Raw genomic sequence first — 27915 nt, forward strand, 5'->3', positions numbered from 1 at the left:
CATAAGATTAAACAATGCAATGTATAGTCAGAAAACACAACGCAGCCCATATTCTTTTTACCAAATAAAAAGGTTTTATTTTCTCTGCCAGGGAAATTGATATTATTATTATTATTAGTGGATTGCTTCACATTTTCATTGAGAAAAAAAACCCCACACTTTATAATCCCCCTTGTAATACAAACCATGTCATTTAAGATTCAGAAATATTATGTACATGTACAGCTTTACATAGTGATTTCAACCAAAGCCGAGGCCAAATTATCCCTGAGATGACACCTCCAATTTTACTTCATTTTTGGCTATGTTGGAGGTATCCATCAGGAGTATTCCCTGATATACACCATGCCTAGAAAAGACATGACATCCCATTGTAAAGACGCGTACTGTATGGTATAGTTTTTCACGGTGTCCCTCTACACAGACTTCGCTTGCATACACTTAGAAATGATGCCAATGCATAACGGCCCAAAAAACACCCTCCTTAGGCATATGCTGGGTCCATGGCGGGCAATGGACATGTTGGAGGTATATGTCAGGAATAGCCCCACCTCCGACACAGCCTAAAACTAGATGTGAATAGAGCCTAACTTATGAACTACTGAGATGATCACAGGTAAAAAAACATGCAATACAAAGCGGTCATACATTGCAGCAAAATGAACATGCTTTCTGGCAGCACTCAGTCAGACATATTACGGATGCAAATCCCGACTTATCGTAGGGTCTAATGACCAGAGCTAACCGTATCATATGGATCTATAATGATACATGCATTAGTGTTATCGGACCCCAATTTGGTCTGGGATTTGGGGCTGTCATTTTTGATCGAGTAGCTGCTGTATCATCCATGAACTACTGGATTCCTTGGAAATATCGTGTCCATGGCCATACAGCAGCCGCAGGATACACATCTCTCATATTCCAAGAACAAAAAACAGTCTAAAAGTATCAAGATAGAAATTAAAAAAGTTCCCGTCTGGTCAGATTCCATGTCAAGGTACAAGAGCCCTTCCCCAGTACGTAGCAGTCCCCAGGCTTCCATCCCCACATATACTGTATATCCTGGTGAATACACCATATCCATCATATATTCACATAATAAATAAAACTCAGTGCTCTCCTCTCTGGAGGAAGTGAATGTAGGGACTGTAACGTCTCAGTCCGCTTTGCTGGCCTCCTTCTTTCTTAGCTTGTATTCCTTGGCAATCTTCAGCAGAGACAACAATATGGGGACAGCCATGGGCAAGAAAAGCGGGATATAAACTGCAAATTTCTGATCGTCTGGAAAGTACAGAAGATGAAGCAAAGAGGGGTCAAAGAAAGCTTTCTCGGAGGAAGTGATGGCTTCTTTGCTTGCTTTGAAAGCGTTCTCCAACCTGCCCGCTTCCAATTCGGATAGTGCGATCTGAACGGAGGACACAGAGTGGTATACCTGCAGAGAGAGGCAATCGTTACAGACACAATAATCCATATATATGTCCTGTACTTGGAGAATGTTACTGTAAACGGGTTGTGCCGTTATAGACACTTATCACCTATTCACAGGGAGTTCCAGCGGTCAGACCGGTAAAGACCAAAATAGGGAACCAAAGGAGTCCCTGCACCTTCCTTGTGAATGCAATGCCAGTGCACTTGTTTGATCAGCACTCTATTCACTTTCATGGGCACGCCAGAGATTGCAGGCCAAGCAGACACTTTCTAAGGCTTTTTCAGTAGTTTTCCTACCTCACTGCGTCAAATATATTATTTATTTTCCAACAATTCATTAGATTTCAAAGGCAGTGAGACAAACTATACAGAACAGTGCTACGCTGCAACCGAAGACAAATACTGGCCATGTCAGTCACTGTGAATGCGTATCAGTCATCTATAAAATATTCATGATGGTTCTTTTTAAAGGGGTTGTCCCATCACAAGGATCCTATCTATACTGCTAGTTTATGTGGATTTAAGACTTTTCCTAAATGCATTGCTTTATCAAAACTGCTTTGTTTGGCCGCTATCTTAATTTATTTACTTCATTGTTAACACTCCGTTTCTATGGCCCTTGCGATTATCTGCTCATTTGTCAAGTGATGTAGCTGCCTGCTCTCAGGGGGAGAGGGAGGGGCTGGGAGCAGCTCTGAGCTGTTTGTGTCTGATAAGTAGCGAAGCTTCTCAGATAGGGGAGGTGAGAGCTCGGGGATTTCTGAGCTCTTATCAGTCGGTTTAATTGAATTTGGCTGATAAGGGCTGAGATAGGGAGTCCGTTACCTCTGTATGTAATGTAAACTGATTCAAATCCAGCTCTGCTACATCAGCTCCACACTGTGGTAATTCATTTACAACCAATCCCGTGCAAGTGAAACCCCGCCCACCAATGTGCCGAGAGAAGCAGGAAGTGAAGAGAGCACAACAGCCTGCAGGGTAGTGAACAAGCGTCATGGGAATACCCCTTTAATGAAGGGCTGGAAAACACTATTTAAGCATTAAAAAAGGGCATTAAACAGGTTACTTTATACATCCAGAACATTTCTGTCGCTGTAAACTCTGGAGTCATTGTCTGGATTATCTGTCGGCATATTCACTTGCACTGTTGGAATTCTTTAAAAGAAACTGTAATATGTAATATATGCTTTTTCCCCCCATTTGTCAGGCTGATTTCCAGCCCCCTTTACTTCACTCAACCTGTTATCCTAAATACAACCAATAACCTTACTTGTCAGCATCCACCTTCTTTGGAGACTCCGTTGCAGAAATCAGCAGAGAAGAAAGTCCTACACGGAGAAGTTTTATCATACTGAAAATGGCAGACCCTATTATAGTCTATGGGGTCTGCGCTTTACCACTGTATTAGCGGTCCAGTCTGAGTGCAAATATGATCCTAGCCTAACTTCTAACACAAAAATTTATGGAAAGACGACGAGATGTGAAGGGGAAGAGGAGAATGCTCAAGGGAGAAGTAAAGGGGAGGAAAGCAATCTCATAAATGGAGAAAGAAGCATTTTTCTTATATAAGATACAGTACATTACAAAGCTTGTTCTATCTATTTATTTATGGAAAGCTGTTTTATCATTGGAGGTACGCATCAAATTTAGCAGAAGAGAAGTCAAACCTAGCACGGATTGGTATCTCATCCCACTGCAGATGTACATGTGAAGATCTGCAGCCTATCAGTTCTTTCTGCAGATTTTCACCTTTTGCAATATCTGCCCAGTTTCCACCTGAAATTAAACCCACGTGAAATTGGGGACAGAATCCCCCAACGGAGACCTGAGCACTTATGTGTACACGGCCTTACATATTGTAAAGTAGCCTATAGTAGCCCCTCAATGTAGTTGGTTGCCCTAGTTCTGCCGCATGAAACTGCAGAAACGTATCCTCTTGATCCCAATGTGGCTGACTACAAACCTCAAATTAGGTGCAGTTAAATCAGTTCTATGCAAGGAAAGGACACATAATAAGTAGTATACAGAGAACGCCCAGGATATTATTAGAAAGGACAATTTATTATTTAAAGGGCAGATATTTTTAGAAAGGAATATTAAGGCACAGGTTCCCCTTTGAACACCCTGAACGACAAGCTATGATCTACTTGTAATGATGAGTAATTTCGGAAAATAAATGGCTTTACATATATCGTGAGTCTCCTGAATTACAACACATCTAAGGAGCCATTCTCATCTACTGACCGTCCATATACCAGACAAAACCTGCTGGTTCAGTATAGAATATATGTATAGATACAGTCCCTGACAAAAGTTCTGTCTCTTCTCCATGTTGTGCAATCAAAAACTTATAACCTGACATTAAATTCACCTATTGGTTTAAGAAATGACTCCTATGAAAGCTGAAACAATCCCACATGTGTTTTATTAAGAAAATAATTTGGCTTCAATGGCGAAATATCGATCATTTAATGAACACAGAAAGGTCAGATTTTGGCAAGACAAAAGTTTTCTCAAAACTGATCAGAAAAATACATAGGTATATGCACCTACACTGTAAACCAAAAACACTAAATAAAGGTGCAATAAAATGTAACTTTTATTAGTTATTTTTAAAAGCTGATATAAACCTCCTAAATAATGAAGTTTAAAATAGTAGGGTAGGGTGTACTAGGTGATTGCTTGAGTAGCTAGTGCAAGTTTACCAATAGGTGCAGTCTAGATAGTTATATCTCACTTCACTTCTGACATACACCCAATAGGGGTTAACAACCATACACTTGCTAAGACCAGTGGGGCAACGCTAAAACCCCAACTGATCTCTAAACTTGAGGGCTCCTTTTTGTCCCCCGACACTAAAGCTAACAATCACCTAAGTAAATCATTCATTCACACCAGAGATTAGGTCGCACATCAGTGAAGATCCCTATATAGTCTGACGCGTTTCTGCTAGTATATCTTTCCTAGCTCATCAGAGACAAGGCGGGTAGACGCTTAGGAGCGGTGATGGTCCGACTCCCAGCTAGTACGACGATGTGATAAGTATGCTAGCCGGCTGTAATGTAGATCTATACATTACAGCCGGCTAGCATACTTATCACATCGTCGTACTAGCTGGGAGTCGGACCATCACCGCTCCTAAGCGTCTACCCGCCTTGTCTCTGATGAGCTAGGAAAGATATACTAGCAGAAACGCGTCAGACTATATAGGGATCTTCACTGATGTGCGACCTAATCTCTGGTGTGAATGAATGATTTACTTAGGTGATTGTTAGCTTTAGTGTCGGGGGACAAAAAGGAGCCCTCAAGTTTAGAGATCAGTTGGGGTTTTAGCGTTGCCCCACTGGTCTTAGCAAGTGTATGGTTGTTAACCCCTATTGGGTGTATGTCAGAAGTGAAGTGAGATATAACTATCTAGACTGCACCTATTGGTAAACTTGCACTAGCTACTCAAGCAATCACCTAGTACACCCTACCCTACTATTTTAAACTTCATTATTTAGGAGGTTTATATCAGCTTTTAAAAATAACTAATAAAAGTTACATTTTAAGACAAAAGTTTTGTCGCCTTGTCATATAATGCCCCCAATCCTAGTGTACAGCCTCCCCTGTGCTCACTAATTGATCGGTCGGTTAATTAGTGGGTGTGTATAAGAAGAACTCCAGCACCCCTGACCTTCACTTCAACTGCAACTTCACCTCTGATAACATGCCAAAAAACAACCCTGCGACCAAAGCCTTGATTATCAAGAAGCTGAAGACCAGATCCACTGCAGAGGTGGCCGCACCTTTAATGTGTCTCAGCGTCAAATATAAAGAACTAGCAGTACCCGCGACTTCGTCTGCGGCAGCGTTCCCGTGTTGCATACACAACCTGCAGCGCGGGTCCGGGCCCCTCCCTCATTGCCCGACGTCCCCTGCCACCACCTGGCCCTCTCCCCCACGACCTCGGCCCCCTTTCCAGCACCTCCCCTTACTCCCAACCCCGGCTCCCTTTCCACCAGTGCGCGACCCCGACTCCCTTTCCATAACTCCCCGCGCTCCGCGACCCTGGGCCTCTTCCACCACCTGTGACCACGTCCCCCCACTCCGAGACCCCAGCCCCCAGCTTCAATAGCTCCGCCCCCCTATCGCTAACTCCAATCAGCGAACAGCGTGACATCATCTCAGGCCCTTCATCATCAGGTCCTTCACAAGGACCGTGATTCCGGGGCCCGCGGTGGCCAAACCCGGCAGCCTACGGGGGTAAGTATGCGCCTATGTTTCATACCTGGTGCCATTGTAAGTATGTGTGGAGTTTGAGGGTAATCCGTTCAGCTGTTCTGGCGTGATTGAGTAACAAACATCCAAACATCCAAACACACAAACACACATTAGTAGTAACATTATTAGTAAGGATTAAAAAAAGATTTGAACAAACTGTAGATGTTTTTGACAAGCCCAGGTCCGGCAGACCCTGCAAGACAACGGCTCAGGAGGAACATTTGTTGGTTAGAAAATTAAAAACAGCCCCTCTTCCACTGCAGCAGAGCTCCAACAGGCCTGGTCACCTCAAGTCCCTGTGTCAGCTAGAACAGTTTGTAGGATTCTGTCTCGAAATGTCCTCTATGGTCGAATTAGTTAATTAAATGATCAATATTTCAGCAGTGAAGCCAATTTATTTTATTAACAAAAAACACATTTTTTTTTTTTTTTTTTTTTTGGGGGGGGGGGGGGTTCAGCTTTCATAGGAGTCATTTCTAAAACCAATGGATGAATCTATAGTCAGATTATAAGCTTTTGATTCCAAAACATGGAGAAGAGACAGAACTTTTGTCAGGGACTGTACGGTCTAATGGAGATGTGCACCATGAATATATGGTCTAATGGAGATGTGCACTATGAATATATGGTCTAATGGCCCTTGTGATGCCCCTGGGAGATGCGCATTGTACAGCAATCTAAATAAAATCCATAATGTAATACATTGCAGTACATTATAGCAGCAGTCCCAACACTAATACACAATTAGCAGACCTGTACATGCAGCTCTGGATGAATAGCCTATACGACATTAAAGAGATCCATTACACATTTGGGGGGGGGGGGGGGCACGGCACCCCTACAATCTGGAAAATCTGCATAAAATTAAATGTCCTAAAAAAACAAAAAGATTATTACTCCCTGGTCCCCAGGAATCCATAATATCCGCTACCCCTCCTCCAAATGTCCATTTACTTGTATAAGGCGTGTGACTGCTGCCGCCAGTCAGTGGCCTCATCTGTCAGCTGCCGTATTACTGGCATCATGGCTCCTTTCACATAGCCACAATGTTAGTAATAGGCCACGTGATCAATAAAGCAGTCACATGCCCTAGGCAAATGAACAGACAGGGGGAGGCTGAAGAAGAGCCTGGCTCCTGGGGTCAGGCAAGTAATAATCTCTAGTTACTTTAGGCCAGTGGTTCCAAAACTTTCTGAAGGCGGGACAGTGTAATACTCCGCAGTGGTCTGCCACACAGAATAATGTGCTCCGACACACAGAATAATGCGCTCTGCAATGGTCTGCCACACAGAATAATGCGCTCAGCAGTGGTCCACCACACAGAATAATGCGCTTCATAGTGGTCTGCCACACAGAATAATACGCTCCGCCACACAGAATAATGCGCTCCGCAGTGGTCCGCCACACAGAATAATGTGCTTCACAATGGTCCGCCACACAAAATAATGCGCTCCGCAGTGGTCCATCACATAGAATAATGCGCTCCACAGTGTTCCACCACACAGAATAATGTCCTTCACAATGGTCCGCCACACAGAATAATGCGCTCCGCAATGATCTGCCACACAGAATAATGTGCTCCATCACACAGAATAATGCGCTCCGCAATGGTCTGCCACACAGAATAATGTGCTCCATCACACAGAATAATGTGCTCCGTCACACAGAATAATGCGCTCCTCAGTGGTCCGCCACACAGAATAATGTGCTCCGCAGTGGTCTGCCACACAGAATAATGCGCTTCATAGTGGTCCGCCACACAGAATAATGTGCTCCGCCACACAGAATAATGTGCTCCGTCACACAGAATAATACGCTCTGCCACACAGAATAATGCGCTCCTCAGTGGTCTGCCACACAGAATAATGCGCTTCATAGTGGTCCGCCACACAGAATAATGTGCTCCGCAGTGGTCGACCACACAGAATAATGCGCTCCGCATTGGTCCGCCACACAGAATAATGTGCTTCACAATGGTCCGCCACACAAAATAATGCTCTCCGCAGTGGTCCATCACATAGAATAATGCGCTCCGCAGTGGTCCATCACATAGAATAATGCGCTCCACAGTGGTCCATCACACAGAATAATGCGCTCCACAGTGGTCCACCACACAGAATAATGTCCTTCACAATGGTCCGCCACACAGAATAATGCGCTCCGCAATGGTCTGCCACACAGAATAATGTGCTCCATCACACAGAATAATGTGCTCCGTCACACAGAATAATGTGCTCCTCAGTGGTCCGCCACACAGAATAATGCGCTTCATAGTGGTCCGCCACACAGAATAATGCGCTCCGCAGTGGTCCACCACACAGAATAATGCGCTTCATAGTGGTCCGCCACACAGAATAATGTGCTCCGCCACACAGAATAATGTGCTCCGTCACACAGAATAATACGCTCTGCCACACAGAATAATGCGCTCCTCAGTGGTCTGCCACACAGAATAATGCGCTTCATAGTGGTCCGCCACACAGAATAATGTGCTCCGCAGTGGTCGACCACACAGAATAATGCGCTCCGCATTGGTCCGCCACACAGAATAATGTGCTTCACAATGGTCCGCCACACAAAATAATGCTCTCCGCAGTGGTCCATCACATAGAATAATGCGCTCCGCAGTGGTCCATCACATAGAATAATGCGCTCCACAGTGGTCCATCACATAGAATAATGCGCTCCACAGTGGTCCATCACACAGAATAATGCGCTCCACAGTGGTCCACCACACAGAATAATGTCCTTCACAATGGTCCGCCACACAGAATAATGCGCTCCGCAATGGTCTGCCACACAGAATAATGTGCTCCATCACACAGAATAATGTGCTCCGTCACACAGAATAATGTGCTCCTCAGTGGTCCGCCACACAGAATAATGCGCTTCATAGTGGTCCGCCACACAGAATAATGTGCTCCGCAGTGGTCTGCCACACAGAATAATGCGCTTCATAGTGGTCCGCCACACAGAATAATGTGCTCCGTCACACAGAATAATATGCTCCGTCACACAGAATAATACGCTCCGCCACACAGAATAATACGCTCCGCCACACAGAATAATGCGCTCCTCAGTGGTCTGCCACACAGACTAATGCGCTTCATAGTGGTCCGCCACACAGAATAATGTGCTCCGCAGTGGTCCGCCACACAGAATAATGCGCTTCATAGTGGTCCGCCACACAGAATAATGCGCTCCGCAGTGGTCCGCCACACAGAATAATGCGCTTCATAGTGGTCCGCCACACAGAATAATGTGCTCCGCAGTGGTCTGCCACACAGAACAATAAGCTCCGCAGTGGTCCATCACACAGAATAATACGCTCCGAAGTGGTCCGCCACACAGAATAATGCGCTCCTCAGTGGTCCGCCACACAGAATAATGCGCTTCATAGTGGTCCACCACACAGAATAATGCGCTTCATAGTGGTCCGCCACACAGAATAATGCGCTTCAGTGGTCCGCCACACAGAATAATGCGCTCCGCAATGGTCTGCCACACAGAATAATGTGCTCCGCCACACAGAATAATGTGCTCCGCCACACAGAATAATGTGCTCCGCCACACAGAATAATGTGCTCCGCCACACAGAATAATGCATTCCGCAGTGGTCAATCACATAGAATAATGCGCTCCGCAGTGGTCTGTCATACAGGATAATGCGCTCCGCAGTGGTCTGTCATACAGGATAATGCACACAACACACACAGACAGATGCACTCATTGCAAGTTAGGTGAGTTTTACGAGTCTAATAACGGTATGAACGCACCCATCATATCACTGCACTCCTACAGCACTAAGACAGCAGTTTATACATTTTAGTACATACTGAAAAACATGAAGTGGTGAGTAGAGGGGTCTGAGAGCTGCCTGGTCCAAAATGCATGAATGCACCTGAGCTGGGGTAACATAGTTACACACAGCTACAATATTGCTGACTGGCAACCTATCTATCTATAGTACGAGTAAACCAAAGCACTCGCTAACTTACACAATTTCTGGAGAGCATCCCTATCTGTAAATCAAAAATGGCACATACAGGTATAATACTAAAATATACACACAATAAACAGAAAGGGGACTTCACATAATAGGAACGGGCGACCAGAGGCCTGTAAGCATAAGCAATTGCCTTTGGTCGTCATTTCCCATTCTTCATATGATCATTGTATCCCATATATAGCAAATGCAATCCTCCATCTGAAAGCAAATACATGAGGGACTCACCTCGGAAGCCACATTATCATTGATCACTATGTTCCCAATCTGATCCAGAAGCTGAGCCAGCGAGGTCAATGTGGTGGTGACCGTAGCAATGTTTTCCACAGCTCTCGTCCAAAGCAGTTTATCCAGTTCCCAGTCCGTCACTCCTTCATTCCCTGGGTTTTCTATCTGATAACTTTCAGTCACGTAAACCTTTGATATGCCTAACAGCAGTCTGTAATAATCCCAAAAACATTGCATATAATGGGCAAAAAATAATGCAATGCAAGAAAAAAAACAAACAAACCACAGATGACTAAAATATTGTATTTTCCTATAATATAGGCCTTACCGCAACTGCGTCAGGAAAACCTCCATCACTTTCACCATATCGATGTCAACATGCACTGGGAATTTCAAGTCATTTGGATTTCCGTAATCCACATTATACACCTGGAAATAACATATACATTATTAGAAGAGAGTTTTAAGCATTGACTCGAAAAGCACTTCGCTCTGGACAACAGTGTATATACAGGTTAGAGACAATAACACACCATCCTCATAAGTCAGTGGAGACCCCATACTCCCAATCAATGGAAAACAATAAGGTTACATATAGTGGTACAGTAAAGATATTGTAAAAATCAGAGAGTGCTTAGCGCCAATGTCTTAGGCTGAGTTCACACGGGGTACTTTGGTCAGGATTTGGAGGTGGAATCTGTTTCGGCTCCCGGAAAAAAGAAGCAACATACTCATTCTTCAGGAGGATTCACCTCATGACATCCGCCTGAAGACACTCCCTGCTCCCGAATAGGCTCATTCATTTGGGCCTAATACAAAGTGGAGTGCGCGACTGGATGCCAATGCACTGCACCAGCATCCAGTCGCAGCTACCGTTTTTTTGGGTCCAGAATATGAGGCGGCCTCCACCTCAAATTCCGGACCAAAAAACCCTGTTTGAACCCGGTCTTACACATCTGTTTTCTTAGGCCAACAATTTTTATTTATTTTTTCTTTGGAATTTTTTCTTTGGAATTTGGGATGGAAATCCATGCAAACACGGGGAGAACATGCAAACTCCTTACAGATGGTTTTTTGCCCTTGGTGGGATTTGAACACCAGGACCCCAGCGCTGCAAGGCTGCAGTGCTAACCACTGAGCCACCGTGTGGCCCCTTGGCTAAGAATTTTAAACCTTTAAAATTAGCCTAATGTGTTTGAGAATACATATAAGCAATGGGAATGGAAATTGGGCATCAGATTCAGAACTGAATCCACAGGACAGAGGATTCGCGTCTGATCACTAGCAACCAGATTACCGGATCACCAAGTGATCAGGTGGATGAAGGAAGAAAGGTCCACCTAACAAAAAGAAAAAGGGGGAGACCCCGCGCAGTGATATAGTGTAGTACTTTGAACAATTGGGTGAAGTAAGAATGCCACAAAATGGCTGTAAGAGGTGTTGTGAAATGTCACAAGACCTAAACAGCATTCATATACTCCCAAGATTAGGTGGCAGCAACTTTCCCTTAACGCTAACCTTCACAGTTGTGTAATCAACAAAAACAGGATACCCTCAAGGTACAGGACCAATGTGGTAGGGAGGAGTTCGGGTGAAGTGCGCACAAATGTGGGATTGAGTCGTGGACGTGACTTCTTCAAAACTTTATTGTGTTACTGCAACTCATCTCTTCAGGCTGCAAACCAGTGATTGTTTGCACTTGATAAAGGGCTCTGCCCGAAATGCGTAGTGTTGTTTCTAAATAAAGTTTTGTCCACGACTCAATCCCGCATTTGTGTGCACTTCGCCCAAACTCCTCCCTAGCACATTGGTCCTGTACCTGTGTTTGAAAGGACCTCCTAAGGCAGGGGTAGGCAACCTTTGGCACTCCAGCTGTTGTAAAACTACAACTCCCAGCATGCATACTTGCTCCACTGTTCATGGAACTCCCATAGAAGTGAATGGAGCATGCTGGGAGTTGTAGTTTCACAACAACTTGCATGCCGAAGGTTGCCTAACCCTGCCCTAAAGCTCCCTTGTTCATGGAGCACCAGTGTGTTTGCCTGACAATGATGCACATGGAGGCCTTAGGGGAACTTCCAATTCCCTGTCCTCCTGATCACTGGGGCACCCGGCGATTGGGCTTCCAGCAGTCGAACACTTATTTCCTAAGAGTACACAATGACTGAACCCCTCCACGACTCTAATGACTCCACAGACCAGGTTTTATCCTAGAAGATTTTTACAGTTATACATTTTGGTATTCTAGTACATCCTACTTTTCATTAACAAATACTGTAGAATAGTCTGTGTTCATCAGGCACTAAGGATGTTGTGTTGGACATGCAAAATGCCCGCCATCACCAGTCATTGGCCACAGTGGTCACCTCAGTGGTGCCGACATCTTGTCACTACAGCCAATGACCATGTCACTGCCGGAGCCTGGTGGATTGGTGGGTTGACCATAGCATCAGGCTGGAAAACCACTGTCAAAAGGAGAAGTTTCCTCCATTATAAATTCACAAAGGCAATAGATCAAGTCATATCACTTATGTAGCTAGCAGTAATCCTCATTTACCAGGAATCCTCTGTGTGGGATTCAGCAAACGGTATAAATCCTCCTTTTTAGGGAACACACTAATAAGTAACAGCTTGGTCAGCCATCCCCCCCTCCTCATGTGGGATGCTGGCTGTGCTTTACAAACTCACTGTTCAGTTCAATGGGTTTTCACATTTAAAAAGACAAAGCAAATTGTAAAGTGTCCCAAACCAGGCCACGTGAGAGCATGGGACGATGGTTAGAGACGTCCCAACTTTCCAGATCTATAAATCAGGCTGTGCCTAAAAAATAAGGACCTGGAACTGGCAAAGAGAATCACATCCATGTGTATCAATGACATTGCAGGTCACCACCAATTCAGGTCCCCCCCCCCACACACACCCCCCCGGAGACCAGTAATGAGCCGCAGCGGTCATGGCGGGTGGAGACATCGCATCAGCTAGAAGAGGTCAGGTGGCTAAAGCCTCTATTACATTTTATAATATTCATAACATTTTGTGAAAGTCTTTGAGAAACAAGGAAGTGTCACAAATGAGATTACAGTTACTTTTTAATCTAAAAATAATCTATAAACTTACCATAATACCCCCCCAGCGGGGGCTGTGAAAAGCATTAGAGCTGACTCTTTTCCCATCTTTATCATGGATGTAGAGGGGAGAATGGAAATACTCTGGGACATACAGCAAAAAATTCAGCACGGGGTATAGAGAGGCGGCACTGGAACCTAAAATTACATCAGGAAGTGGTGAAAGGAAGAAATAAAACACACAAGTAATAAAAGTGATAAGGCGTATATATTCATCAGGCACGGAGGACAGGAAAACCAAGTGTTATATCTATATAGGCTGGTATATACAGGGGTCATAAGTTTTGCTATGGATGCAAGACATGAGCTGCAACTTTATGAAATAAAACAATTTTATTCTTATCAGAGTATTGAGAGCAATCTATTAATAATTTTGCAACACATTTGCAACTAAGCTACCATTTACAGGTCCCTGCGCCAACCTCAGAGCCCAGTCAGTGCTGTTGCTGATCATTTTTGTTACTCTCAGTTTTTGTTCAGGTGACTGCTGCAGCCAATGAACCTGCCTAGTAGTGACCTGTACAATGGCAAGTGACCAACTGGTAAGAGCAGCCATGTGCCACTTGTGTATAGTTAACCACTGAAAAGTAATATTACAGGAAAACATCATTAAAGAGAACCTATCAGGGCAATTTGGGACACTAAATCACCTACAAGTCCTTATGGACCGGGGGTTTAGTGTCCCAAATCGCCCAGTAATAAAGCCATTGCCAAATAAAAGTAAAAAAGCTTTATACTCCCCCTGCCGCTGTAATCCCTGCACCCGCGCAGTTCTTCACTGAAGCCAGAGTTGTAGACAAGAGCCTCAGTGTATATGCCCCGTACCTCCAGCACTTGTGCAGTGAAGCCAGGGTATAGGTCTGCAGAAGTGTGCAGATGCCGGGAGCACCAGAGAGGAGTCCGATCAGACTCATCTCTAGGTAAGTATAAAGGCTGATTTATGTTATTTTTAATTGTGGACACAGATGGATTTAAAACACAGACAGATTTGGGATACTAAACCCCAGGTCTATAAAGATGGTTTAGTGTCCCAATTGACTGTACAGGTTCTCTGTGTTATGGCAACAGAGCAGACCAGGCTGTCAGATATACAAGAGAGAACCAATAAGTGGTAAGTGAGTTTTATTATTTACACTATTTACTCTCAGGCAAAAAAATTATGATTTTAGTCGGACAGAGACAAATAAGCTGTGAATGAGATCTTACCAAGCCTTGCCTCTACAGGGTTAATGACATGAGGCAAGTTGTGGGCATTCAGAATGTAGCTTGAAGTTTCCTTCACAAAACGAGGATTGACACCCAAGATAGCGTAATACAAAATCTAAGATAGAAAGGAGAAAGTGCACATTACAGCAAATAAAGTGTCATCTACATGTCAACAAGAGCAATACAGCTTCAGATCCTAAGGAACCCTTTCCTATATGACCCATGCTTTGCAAAAAGATTTCATGGGGTTAAACAACTTTTGTAACAATCCGCTTAGGGCGAGTTCACATCTGCGCCCGGGTCTCCGGTTTAGTCAATCCGGCTGGTTTCAGTCTTCTGCCCCGCAAAACTGGACAGGAGACGGAAACCCGGCGGTCAGTTTTCAAACCCATTCACTCGAATGGGTTTGCAGAGGTGACCGCCCGTGTGCGTCTTCTGCCTGTCCAAGAGGAAACCGTTTTTTTAGTCGGACATGCAGAACTTTGTGTCCGGTTAAAAAAAGCAACATTTCCCTCTCTAGGGCTCACAAGGATTACGGTGATGTCATCACAGCAGAACAAGTAAAGAAACAGACGAGGACAATAGGAGCACAAGGATTAGGGAAGGAACTTTTGGCTCTCTCGAACGTTCACTTTAAGTAGTTATTGCACCTCACCAACTTATCACTAGAGATGAGCGAGTAGTATTCAATCGAATACCTCGATCCCATAGGAATGCGTGTAAGCGGCCGAACACCAAGGGCTTAAGCGCATCAAACATTCACTACACTTAGGCGATAGATTGCAGATCAGTGAGGGTCCAACTGTAGGAGCCCCGATCAACCACCAGGACAGTTATGTTTTGCTCTGCAGGCAACCCCTATCTTCCTGCTTCATTCGTTCCAGTGGGAGCCAAACCGTGGATTTCAACTATCTCTGTTTGTCCCATTGAAATGAATGCAGCTGGGGCCTGTGACCAGGGGATAAGCATGGATTTATCTCATCGCATGTCACATGGCAATTCTTTTCATTGCAGGTTTGTCTTCATACACTCCTCGTGATCAGCTGGTATTACCTAGGGATGACCCAGCTGGTCACATATTTCCATCACACAATAGCCATTAAAGAACATGGCAGGGGCTGAGTCTGCCAATGAGAAAACTACAATTTGATCAACATTTGGCCTTAAAATGGTATACAGACAGGGGCTATATCTTGATAGGAAACTCCTTTACAGCTATTACCAATTTTACACTCAAGATACTTACCTGGGAATCCACAGAGAAGTTAGCGACTGGCTGCATCTTATCCAGGAATGGCTGGATATACTGATCTGCTGCAGAGCTTATGTTCCAGTTCAGATCATGAGATCTCGGATCTGGATTGAGTAAGGTAAAAGTGATCTCATACCCTGCAACACAACAAGGGAATATTTTGTACAGGTAAAATACTTGCTGGAAGAGTCAATACTAAACAATACAGGGCTATAGGTGCAGTCAGTCTGTCTGTACCTGGACTGGACTTGAGTGCCCTCCTGCTGTCCTCAAAGTCGTCTTTATTGAACCTATCAGTGGAGATTCGGTCAGACAGCGCAGCAGTCATGGCTTCTTCCGTAAATGACATGGTCTGAATGACACGGTCTAATTTACTGTACAAGGTACGGCGAATTTCTTCAGTACCGAGCGATGGATCAAAAGTAAGCTTTACTAGAGATCTTCGATGTTTGCCAATGTAGACATTTACCCCCTGAAACAAAATTGGAACATGAAATATTCAAGTATAAGCCCAAAGAAAAGCCTGCTAGACAGCACTGCTGACTAGAGATGAGCGAACAGTGTTCTATCGAACACATGTTCGATCGGATATCAGGGTGTTCGCCATGTTCGAATCGAATCGAACACCGCGTGGTAAAGTGTGCCAAAATTCGATTCCCCTCCCACCTTCCCTGGCGCCTTTTTTGCACCAATAACAGCGCAGGGGAGGTGGGACAGGAACTACGATACCGGAGGCATTGAAAAAAATTGGAAAAAGTCATTGGCTGCCGAAATCAGGTGACCTCCATTTTAGACGAATAGTGGATTTCAAATCCGGGTCATATGAGAATGTGAACTTTGTGACTATGAGACAGGGATAGCTGTACAGGCAGGGATAGCTAGGGATAACCTTTATTTAGGGGGGAATGTTATTAAAAATAACTTTTTGGGGCTCTATCGGGTGTGTAATTGTGATTTTTGTGAGATAAACTTTTTCCCATAGGGATGCATTGGCCAGCGCTGATTGGCCGAATTCCGTACTTTGGCCAATCAGCGCTGGCTCTGCTGGAGGAGGCGGAGTCTAAGATCGCTCCACACCAGTCTCCATTCTGGTCCGACCTTAGACTCCGCCTCCTCCAGCAGAGCCAGCGCTGATTGGCCGAATTCCGTACTCTGGCCAATCAGTGCTGGCCAATGCATTCTATTGGCGTGATGAAGCAGTGCTGAATGTGTGTGTTTAGCTCAACTACACCGGTGGAGTAGTTGAGCTAAGCACACAGATTCAGCTCTGCTTCAATCAGCGCTGGCCAATGCATTCTATTAGCTTGATGAAGCAGAGTGTGCACAAGGGTTCAAGTGCACCCTCGGCTCTGATGTAGCAGAGCCGAGGGTGCACAAGGGTTCAAGCGCACCCTTGGCTCTGATGTAGCAGAGCCGAGGGTGCACAAGGGTTCAAGCGCACCCTCGGCTCTGATGTAGCAGAGCCGAGGGTGCACAAGGGTTCAAGCGCACCCTCGGCTCTGATGTAGCAGAGCCGAGGGTGCACAAGGGTTCAAGCGCACCCTCGGCTCTGCTACATCAGAGCCGAGGGTGCGCTTGAACCCTTGTGCAGCCTCGGCTCTGCTACATCAGAGCCGAGGGTGCACTTGAACCCTTGTGCACACTCTGCTTCATCAAGCTAATAGAATGCATTGGGCAGCGCTGATTGAAGCAGAGCTGAATCTTTGTGCTTAGCTCAACTACTCCACCGGTGTAGTTGAGCTAAACACACACATTCAGCACTGCTTCATCACGCCAATAGAATGCATTGGCCAGCACTGATTGGCCAGAGTACGGAATTCGGCCAATCAGCGCTGGCTCTGCTGGAGGAGGCGGGGTCTAAGATCGCTCCACATCAGTCTCCATTCAGGTCCGACCTTAGACTCCGCCTCCTCCGGCAGAGCCAGCGCTGATTGGCCGAAGGCTGGCCAATGCATTCCTATGCGAATGCAGAGACTTAGCAATGCTGAGCCAGTTCTGCTCAACTACACATCTGATGCACACTCGGCACTGCTACATCAGATGTAGCAATCTGATGTAGCAGAGCCGAGGGTGCACTAGAACCCCTGTGCAAACTCAGTTCACGCTAATAGAATGCATTGGCCAGCGCTGATTGGCCAATGCATTCTATTAGCCCGATGAAGTAGAGCTGAATGTGTGTGCTAAGCACACACATTCAGGTCTACTTCATCGGGCTAATAGAATGCATTGGCCAGCGCTGATTGGCCAAATTCCGTACTCTGGCCAATCAGTGCTGGCCAATGCATTCTGTTGGCGTGATGAAGCAGTGCTGAATGTGTGTGTTTAGCTCAACTACACCGGTGGAGTAGTTGAGCTAAGCACACAGATTCAGCTCTGCTTCAATCAGCGCTGCCCAATGCATTCTATTAGCTTGATGAAGCAGAGTGTGCACAAGGGTTCAAGCGCACCCTCGGCTCTGATGTAGCAGAGCCGAGGGTGCACAAGGGTTCAAGCGCACCCTCGGCTCTGATGTAGCAGAGCAGAGGGTGCACTTGAACCCTTGTGCACCCTCGGCTCTGCTACATCAGAGCCGAGGGTGCGCTTGAACCCTTGTGCACCCTCGGCTCTGCTACATCAGAGCCGAGGGTGCGCTTGAACCCTTGTGCACCCTCGGCTCTGCTACATCAGAGCCGAGGGTGCGCTTGAATCCTTGTGCACCCTCGGCTCTGCTACATCAGAGCCGAGGGTGCGCTTGAACCCTTGTGCACCCTCGGCTCTGCTACATCAGAGCCGAGGGTGCGCTTGAACCCTTGTGCAGCCTCGGCTCTGCTACATCAGAGCCGAGGATGCACTTGAACCCTTGTGCACCCTCGGCTCTGCTACATCAGAGCCGAGGGTGCGCTTGAACCCTTGTGCACACTCTGCTTCATCACGCCAACAGAATGCATTGGCCAGCACTGATTGGCCAGAGTACGGAATTCGGCCAATCAGCGCTGGCTCTGCTGGAGGAGGCGGAGTCTAAGGTCGGACCTGAATGGAGACTGGTGTGGAGCGATCTTAGACTCCGCCTCCTCCAGCAGAGCCAGCGCTGATTGGTCGAGTTCCGTACTCTGGCCAATCAGCGCTGGCCAATGCATTCTATTAGCCCGATGAAGTAGAGCTGAATGTGTGTGCTTAGCACACACATTCAGCTCTACTTCATCGGGCTAATAGAATGCATTGGCCAATCAGCGCTGACCAATGCATTCTATTAGCGTGAACTGAGTTTGCACAGGGGTTCTAGTGCACCCTCGGCTCTGCTACATCAGATTGCTACATCTGATGTAGCAGTGCCGAGTGTGCATCAGATGTGTAGTTGAGCAGAACTGGCTCAGCACTGCTAAGTCTCTGCATTCGCATAGGAATGCATTGGCCAGCCTTCGGCCAATCAGTGTTGGCTCTGCCGGAGGAGGCGGAGTCTAAGGTCGGACCTGAATGGAGACTGGTGTGGAGCGATCTACACTCCGCCTCCTCCAGCAGAGCCAGCGCTAATTGGTCGAGTTCCGTACTCTGGCCAATCAGCACTGGCCAATGCATTTCTATGGGGAAAAGTTAGCTTGCGAAAATCGCAAACTGACAGGGATTTCCATGAAATAAAGTGACTTTTATGCCCCCAGACATGCTTCCCCTGCTGTCCCAGTGTCATTCCAGGGTGTTGGTATCATTTCCTGGGGTGTCATAGTGGACTTGGTGACCCCCCAGACACGAATTTGGGTTTCCCCCTTAACGAGTACATGTTCCCCATAGACTATAATGGGGTTCGAAACCCATTCGAACACTCGAACAGTGAGCGGCTGTTCGAATCGAATTTCGAACCTCGAACATTTTAGTGTTCGCTCATCTCTACTGCTGACTAACATGGGGCACAGAGGACGCTAGATATCTGATCCCTCCAGTAAAATAATAATGACATGTCCCCATGACCAGACCATATAACCAAACGTATGCAGCAAGCCTGGAACTACAAGGCGATTCTAGCCATGACAATTGATGTGGGACCAAAGATCACATTGTTGCCCTGTGTAATATGAGTGAAAGTAGTTTCTGTGACTGCGACACTCAGAAGTGAAAAATAAAATAAAATAAAACCGAAACGTTTTTTTTTTGTTACAGATCCCGTTCTACACTACAAGTCCCTTACTGTTTATATTTAATGCAGTGTCAGCATGAGAGTCCCATTCACTTGCATTACACTGCAACATTTGCATCATGTCTGAACGTGGCCTTACTGTAACACAACAGGCACTGTGATAAATACAGCAACCCATGTGGCCTCTGCGACATCCTACTAATAAATGCTGTATATAAAACACACGTGAAGCCGATAACATGTGTTGCTTCCTCTTTAAGAGACAAATATAACACTCGTTACTTCCTTGTGCTCTCTATCTCACACTTGCCTTATATGGTTAGGGCTGAAAGTTTTCCTTTGTATGTTTTTAAAGAAAATTAGCAAAGTAAAAACAGACAAAAATACCACTCTATAAATCAAAAAAATAAAAGAGTATAAGCCGACCCGAATATAAGTCGAGGCCCCTAATTTTACCACTAAAAACTGGGAAAACTTATTGACTCGAGTATAAGCCGAGGGGGGGAAATGCAGCAGCTACTGGAAAATTTCAAAAATTAAAATGGTCAGAGTTTTTGGGTGCAGTAGATGCTGGGGAAGGGGAGGGGGTGTTTTGGTTGTCTGTCTGCCCCTTCCCTGAGCCTGAGGACTGTTTTTTTTCCCCCCCACTTGGAATTCAGTCTGGCTGAATATAGGGTATTTTGCAGAGCCCCTATTAACCCCCTCCTGACGGAACAGGAGCACTGCAGATCCCCTATATTCAGTAGACCGGGCACTGTCAGACACAGGGATACCTAATGTGTTTGTGTTTCACAGTCATTTTCTTTTGTATGTATTCCAGGGAAAGGAGGGATTTAGAACTTTTATTTACTTATTTTTTTTTAAAGCTTCTTTTTTTCTTTCCCACTATTTTATGGGAGATTCTATACATTGATATTGCGGCTGGTCACAGACCCCCCCCCCCCCTCCTAAAAAAGACTGTGCTGAAAAATTCGGCTTATACTCAAGTACCGTATATAAGTATATAATACATCAATTTTTCTTATTTTTTTACTTATTTTTTTTTTTAAGCTAATGCACAAATAAATGTGTGATGAACTGCATGTACTTTGGAATACAAAAAAAAAGCCCAATACTGAACTGGTAAAAAAAAAAAAACAAGTGATTTGCTGTGGGGGTGACGTTTATGGCATTGCTGCAGGAAAGAAACCTGGCAAGACGAACCAGAGGGCCGCGCTGGAAGGGAATAAACTGTTCAGTATAATTACTTTACTTATTTTATGAAACTTCCTAACCCATTGGTATTTTCTCTCTAACTCAGACAAGCTTTATTGGGTTGAAGGAGTTGTCCATATACACATCTCCAGGAAATAAGGTGATGGCAGGGTCGGCGCTTCTTACATAGCTGTTCAGTATATGCTCACTATAGCTACAGGGAAGATGAAGGACTACACTACTCCTCGCTATCAGTGTCACTCAAGGACACAGCAGCGCTCCAGACAGCCTTGCTCTATTACTCTGTAACCCCTCATTCACTTCTGCATTGGTATTCCGTCCGGGGGAGTCTGCATGGTGATCCCCCCCCCGAACAGAATACTAAACACAATTGCAGGTGCTGTGCAGTAAGAGCACATGGATCCCATAGACTATAATGGGGTCCGTGTGCTTGCCACAAGATCTCCGCACAGAGCATGCGGACAGGAAAGTAGTTCACAATCTACTTTCCTGTCCGGATGATTCGTGTGGGCAGCGCGCGGCAAGCACATGGTCCCCATTATAGTTTATGGGGATCCGTGTGCTTTTACTGCACAGCACCTGCAAATGCATTTGGTATTCCGTTCGGGGGGTCTCCATGCGGACTCCCATGAACGCATTACCAACGCAGATGTGAGCGAGGGGTAACCTTTACCAGATTTGTATAAAAATGATGTCCACATTACCTTAGGAAAAAGCTGTGAAGTTTCTGGTATAAAAAAGAGCGACAAAGATCCCTGGATTCCTCTGCTGTGTTGCTGCAAAGCTCTATCTGCCTCTGTAACACAAGATAGACAAGTAAGTATCTGACAATCTTATTCATCAGAGAAAGCAATAAGGAGATTATCATAAAAGACACTAAACAGTAGAACAAACCTCGGGTCCCGTCTAACTCGCGAACTGACATTGATAAAAAAAAAAAAAAAAATGGCGCGGGTGCATGTGCAGTAGCATGCTGCTTCTACTACTGCGCATGCTCCATTTTTTATCAATGTCAGTTCGCAAGTTAGACAGGACCCGAGGACATTGCTGGAAGAGGAGGCATGGCTGAAGATGACGTCGGACCCTGAATGCCCGCCCCCCGTGCACGTTCGGTAAGTTGAACATATTATGTTTTAGGGTTTTATTTTAAAACTGGGAAGTAGTTTAATATAATTTTACCGGTGCCTGAATGGCCTCTTTAAAGGCTATTCACGTATATATGGGGCTCATACAGCATAATTTTGCTGATAGAGCCCCTTTAATTTTTATCCACTTGCAATAAACAATGAATGACAGTAAGCAGAGATCTAGAAAACCATGAGAAAGTATATTGGAAAATTGTAGAATTTTTCATTACACAAACAATAAATAATTGCAATTGTAGAGTATACATGTAGACATGCAGTATGTGCTGAAAGTAAGTATCCAGGCAGAAAAAAAAGTAGTGAAGTGTTCTTCAGAGCATGTTGGTGTGACGCGTAGTGACACATGGCATAGTCGCAGACACCAATAAATGATATCTTTACTTTGCATCACACATTGGAGTGCTTGGATTTATTGATTACGGCTCAGACAAGCCATCCACAACAGCATCCCCATCTACAATACGGAGGGTAGAACAATATTCTATATTACTGTTGTCCAGCGTGTCTAGCAGCCATAACCTACTTCCACTTTCTTCAACTTAACATGGAGAAAATGGAGTCAATCATCTTTGTCCCAACCTCTTCTCTGTCAATTCCCTCACTGGCTGCCCATAGTCCAGTAAGGGCTCGTTCACATCTGCGCCCTGATCTCCATTATGCAGGTTTCCATATCCTGCCCGAAACTGGAAAGGAAACGGAAACCTGCTGTCATTTTTCAAACCCATTCACTTGAATGGGTTTGAAAAGTGTATGGCCGTGAGCGTTTTTGTGCTCTCCACGGCGAAACCATTTTTTTTGGTTGTTTTTTTTTTAACCGCACACAAAGTCGGACATGCAGGACTTTGTGTCCGGTTAAAAAAAAAAACCCGGTTTTGCCGTGGAGAGCACAAAACGCTCACAGGCGTTCAAGGCCGGACGAGGTCTGCCGGGTTTCCGTCTTCTGTCGGCAGAAGACAGAAACCTGAAAACGTAGATCGGGCGCTGGTGCAAACCCAACGTAAATAGTGTTTCAAATATTAACACTAACATAAAAAAAAACATCCACAACCTGTCCCCTCCATACATTTCTGACCTAATCTCCTGATACCCGCCCACTAGAGATGAGCGAACAATGTTTGGATCAGCCGTTCCGAACAGCACACTCCCATAGAAATGAATGGAAGCACCTTGCACGGCGACCGGCCGCCGGCAAAGTGTACGTGCCAGGTGCTTCCATTCATTTCTATGGGAGTGTGCTGTTCGGAACGGCTGATCCAAACAGTGTTTGCTCATCTCTACCACCCCCACTCATAACCACCGATCCTTTCAAGATCTACAATCTGCTTTTTTTTTTTTCATGTAGATTGTGAGTCCAACATAGAGCTCACAATGTACATTATTTCCCCTATCAGTATGTCTTTTTGGAATATGGAATGGAAATCCATGCAAACACGGGGAGAATATACAAACTCCTTGCAGATGTTTTTTTGCCCTTGGCAGGATTTGAACACCAGGACTCCAGCACTGCAAGGCTGCAGTGCTAACCACTGAGCCACCGTGTGGCCCCTTACAATCTGCTTTTTACTCACAACTTCATCCAAAACGTCTCCTGAGCATCCCCAATACTCACTACCAAGACAGGCACACTGTTCTCCACAATCACAAGCTTAAAGACCTTAAAGACTCACCTGTTCTGGAAGAACTACAACCTCCAATAACACTACTGTCACCACATCACTATAAATATGCAAATCTATTCTCCGGGATGTAATTAGGAGAACAGTGCACTCTGTATGCCGCCCTCTAGGGGCAGACCCCTTAACATCATGCATGACTCCTGCAGCACACCTAATGTAGTGTATTTGATATTGTGTACTAAGTGTCCTGAGGGCCTGTATGTAGGTGAGACAGGACAGTCTCTGAGGATGAGGATGAACTCACACAGACATACGATTAGAGAGCAAAGAATGGACCTCCCTGTGCCAAAACACTTCTGTAATGAAAATCATAATATGACCCAGGATATGAAGATCCTGGTACTGAGAGGGAATTTTAGGAACAAAAAAGATTGCCACATATGGGAGATTAAACTTATGGTGAACCTTAACTCTCTCCAAAGGGGGTTAAACCAGGCCCAGGGTTTTATGGCCTTTTACAACCACTAGACACCACATCACTGACCAAAGAAGCTATAAACCCAGAGAGCTTTCCTGTGAACTGATATATATGTTTTTTACTGTTTATTTACATTATGTTCTGTTCTCCATCTATTTTGCATCTAACACCTCACTCTGTGTATATATGTGCCTAACTTCAGAAATTGTCTTATACTAATCCTGATGAAGAGACCTCTATAGTCCCGAAAGCTCGATATGTCATCAAAAAACTTTTTAAGTTAGCCATTAAAAAAGGTATCAACTACTGAGGACTTCTCTCAAAAATTTCTTTCATTTCATATCCCCTGGCTAACACGGTACAAGGATATTTTTTCTTTTACCTTTCAAATTGTAAATGTAATGCCCCCTAGTGTCAACTACAGAAAACGACGACAATAGACACTATATTGTCTAGTCTAAAGCTGAGACTGGTGAGCATAGTGAATAGTGAATTTTAAAAATACTGGCATAGTAAAAACATGCTGCTCTGCAGAAATGAATAGTAAAATGTGGTATTCCTATCAAACTGCATGTTATTGATGTAAAAAAAAAACACTGTGTGAACTCAGCCTACAGAATTACTACAACCAACACTAGTTCCGTGTCATTGGCCTAATGCAGGCTGAGATTTGGCTCTCAAAACTCTGAAAAGGTGCTGACTGTGTTAGATATGTGTCGGATAAAGCAGTTAAAGGGATTTCCCATGAACATAACCATATTTACATTCGTAGACAATTAAAAGCTAAAATTTTTTGCAAATATAAATAACTAGAAACTTTTCCAAGGTTTACAGATTTTCTCTAAACATCTTAGTGGTGACTGGCTTTGTCTTGATCGGTTGCCAAAGGATACGACCATGAACTTTCTATAGTCTGGGACTTGTCAGAAACTTCGTCATGATTTCCTTATTGTGGTCGGGTTCTCTTCTCATACATGTAGTGTCCTCCTGATAACCAGCCATGATGTCCTTATTGTGGCCGGGTTATCTTCTCATACATGTAGTGTCCTCCTGATAACCAGCCATGATGTCCTTATTGTGGTCGGGTTATCTTCTCATACATGTAGTGTCCTCCTGATAACCAGCCATGATGTCCTCATTGTGGCCGGGTTATCTTCTCATACATGTAGTGTCCTCCTGATAACCAGCCATGATGTCCTTATTGTGGCCGGGTTATCTTCTCATACATGTAGTGTCCTCCTGATAACCAGCCATGATCTCCTTATTGTGGTCGGGTTATCTTCTCATACATGTAGTGTCCTCCTGATAACCAGCCATGATCTCCTTATTGTGGTCGGGTTATCTTCTCATATATGTAGTGTCCTCCTGATAACCAGCCATGATGTCCTTACTGTGGCCGGGTTATCTTCTCATACATGTAGTGTCCTTCTGATAACCAGCCATGATGTCCTTACTGTGGCCGGGTTATCTTCTCATACATGTAGTGTCCTTCTGATAACCAGCCATGATGTCCTTATTGTGGTCAGGTTCTCTTCTCATACATGTAGTGTCCTCCTGATAACCAGCCATGATGTCCTTATTGTGGTCGGGTTATCTTCTCATACATGTAGTGTCCTCCTGATAACCAGCCATGATGTCCTTATTGTGGTCGGGTTATATTCTCATACATGTAGTGTCCTTCTGATAACCTGTCCACAATAAGGAAATCATGGCTCCTATATATTGTACATATCATACTGTCATACTTAAATGTGAAAGGAAAATGGACCTTTTACCTGACAAAGTTGGCAATGACAAAAGCTCATCCTCCTCATAGGTCGTCCTTCTGAATCGGAACTCATAGCGACAATTAAACATTGTGTGAGCTGTGAAGAACACATTAACCAGAATATATTAATAGTTCACTTTGGGAGGTCCAGATATGACTAAGGATGAAAGACAAATCTATATTACCGCCACAAATCCCATTACACATGTGCCAAAGTACTGCAGGGTCCCTACTAATCTCAGTACCCAACACAGCGCCAGCCATGTGGTTGTGTTCGGTACTGTAGTTATATGGGGACCCCAGACTCCTGTTGCTGATTTAGGGGTCTCACCTCCACAGATGATGATATGATCATCCTAAGCACAGTCCATGAATGTTGTTTTCCCGACAGAACCCCCTTTATACAGAAACCATACTCACAGCTCAGTACCACCTCTTTCTCTTTTATATCTGAGGCCGGGATTCTCCTCTGCTGTTCTGCTGTCAATGTTCCTTTAGAAAACACAACTTCTACAGGGACGGTGAGCTGGAGCTGGAAAAAGTGATCAGAGATTAACCGAAACCGAATGTCAACCTGGATAACCAATGTGATTTTGTTCATGCTGGTTATTACTAAGGGAAGTGAGGAAACAGAAAAAACTGTGTTAGTCATCTGTCCCGGGCGCCTATGTCCAAAGAGAAGCTGAGGCTTCACGTGGCTCCACTTATGTCCCATTGAATCTATAGGGCAGTGCTGCTCAAACCCGCCATAATACTTTGTACTGCAGTGAGGCTCCTGACACTGTCCCAGAACAGCTGATCCGATCGGGTCCCACAGGCCATCAATAATAGAAAACTGATAGCGATGCTCTGGAACTCTCTGCCCCAGGAAGTGGTGATGGCGGATTCATTAAACAAGTTCAAAGAGGGATTGGATGTCTTTCCTGAAGAGAACAATATTACAGGTTATGGGTTCTAGATTTTAAGGACACGTTGATCCAGGGTTTATACTGACTGCCAGACTGGTGTCAGGAAGGAATTTTTTTCCCCCTGAAATGGGGCAATTGCCATGAGCCTCATGGGGTATTTTGCCTTCCTCTGGATCAACACTATATTGTAGGGTTATAGGTTGGACTTGATGGACTGATGTCTTCATCCAACCTCATCTACTATGTAACCCCTTTAAGCCAAGGACACACTATGTAGAAAAGCTGCGTTTCTGTTGCAGGCTTTGCTGCGCTGTTCTGAGCTCATGTCTAAAGTGGCTTCAAATGCAATGACAAATATATGGGAGGTTCTTATACTTCTCCATTCTGCTAAATCTGCTCCGGCTCAAAAATTTGCAACACATCGCCTCTGCCTTAAAGGGTTCCCCCCACCCAGAGTCACAAGAACAAAGGTCCCTTAGTCCCCTGTGTTATTGGAGCAGTAGTGTGCGGGGGCATGGGCACCACTCCATTCGTTTTTATGGGACAGATGAGGTTCCGTACACCGCAATCAATCCTATAAAAGCGAATGGTGGCCACGGGCGCACTACTGCTCCATTCACACTGGGAACTCCTATGTGGCCCCAGGGATCGGCCCTCAGACATCAGATACTTCCTTCTAGATAAAGGACATGTGCCCCAAAGGGCGTCTGACTGGCAGGCACCAGAACACCACTATATACCTACCTGTGCCCTCCATCCTCCATATCACATACTTGGCTATGGCTACACCTGGAATGGACCATAGCACGTGACATGGAGTGTATACAATGCATAGACATAGGCGGCGCTCACCCTCAGCAGCCCCAGCTGTCTGATGTCGGAGTAGGGCAGGGACGCCCGGTAGGTCTCGGTTGTCTTCCACCACAGCGGCAGCCCCGCCAGTGCAGCGATCAGTGCTATGGCCAGCGCCGCTCTCTTCCCGCGCGAGGCCTCTGTGGACAGGGCAGACATCGCTCGGTTATTACGCTGCAGTCAGTCACTGACATTCCCCACACACTATAACAATCGCTCACCTAGTTCAGCCGCCGCAGTCATGGGAACCGCCATGATTGTATCTGCTTGTCAAACCCGGCAGACAGCGGCTCAGGCAGCAGCCAATGGCGAGT

The 27915-nt window shown here is 45.2% G+C and overlaps 1 protein-coding gene across 1 annotated transcript; it reads right to left on the reverse strand.

Moving 5' to 3' along the window:
* Nucleotides 1–89: 89 nt before the first annotated feature.
* PIGS (phosphatidylinositol glycan anchor biosynthesis class S) lies at nucleotides 90–27913 on the reverse strand. The gene is made up of 12 exons (XM_075263574.1): nucleotides 27823–27913; nucleotides 27602–27741; nucleotides 26262–26373; nucleotides 25849–25938; nucleotides 21539–21630; nucleotides 15749–15983; nucleotides 15506–15648; nucleotides 14260–14374; nucleotides 13046–13191; nucleotides 10257–10357; nucleotides 9929–10139; nucleotides 90–1435 (listed from the first exon to the last, which is right to left on the reverse strand). Exons 1-12 carry the CDS (start codon nucleotides 27854–27856, stop codon nucleotides 1160–1162), a joined length of 1695 nt encoding a protein of 564 aa, XP_075119675.1. The 5' UTR covers nucleotides 27857–27913; the 3' UTR covers nucleotides 90–1159.
* Nucleotides 27914–27915: the final 2 nt, after the last annotated feature.

The sequence above is a fragment of the Leptodactylus fuscus genome, chromosome 2 (genome assembly GCF_031893055.1).
Source record: "Leptodactylus fuscus isolate aLepFus1 chromosome 2, aLepFus1.hap2, whole genome shotgun sequence".
Classification (NCBI taxonomy): domain Eukaryota; kingdom Metazoa; phylum Chordata; class Amphibia; order Anura; family Leptodactylidae; genus Leptodactylus; species Leptodactylus fuscus.

Coding starts and splice junctions, on each gene's coding strand:
- PIGS (XM_075263574.1), bottom strand. CDS start 27,856: ATGGCGGTTCCCATGACTGCGGCGGCTGAACTAG. Junction 21,631..25,848: donor GTCATTGCCAACTTTGTCAG/GTAAAAGGTCCA, acceptor CTTGTGTTACAG/AGGCAGATAGAGCTTTGCAG. Junction 15,984..21,538: donor CTTCACAGCTTTTTCCTAAG/GTAATGTGGACA, acceptor ATTTTGTTTCAG/GGGGTAAATGTCTACATTGG.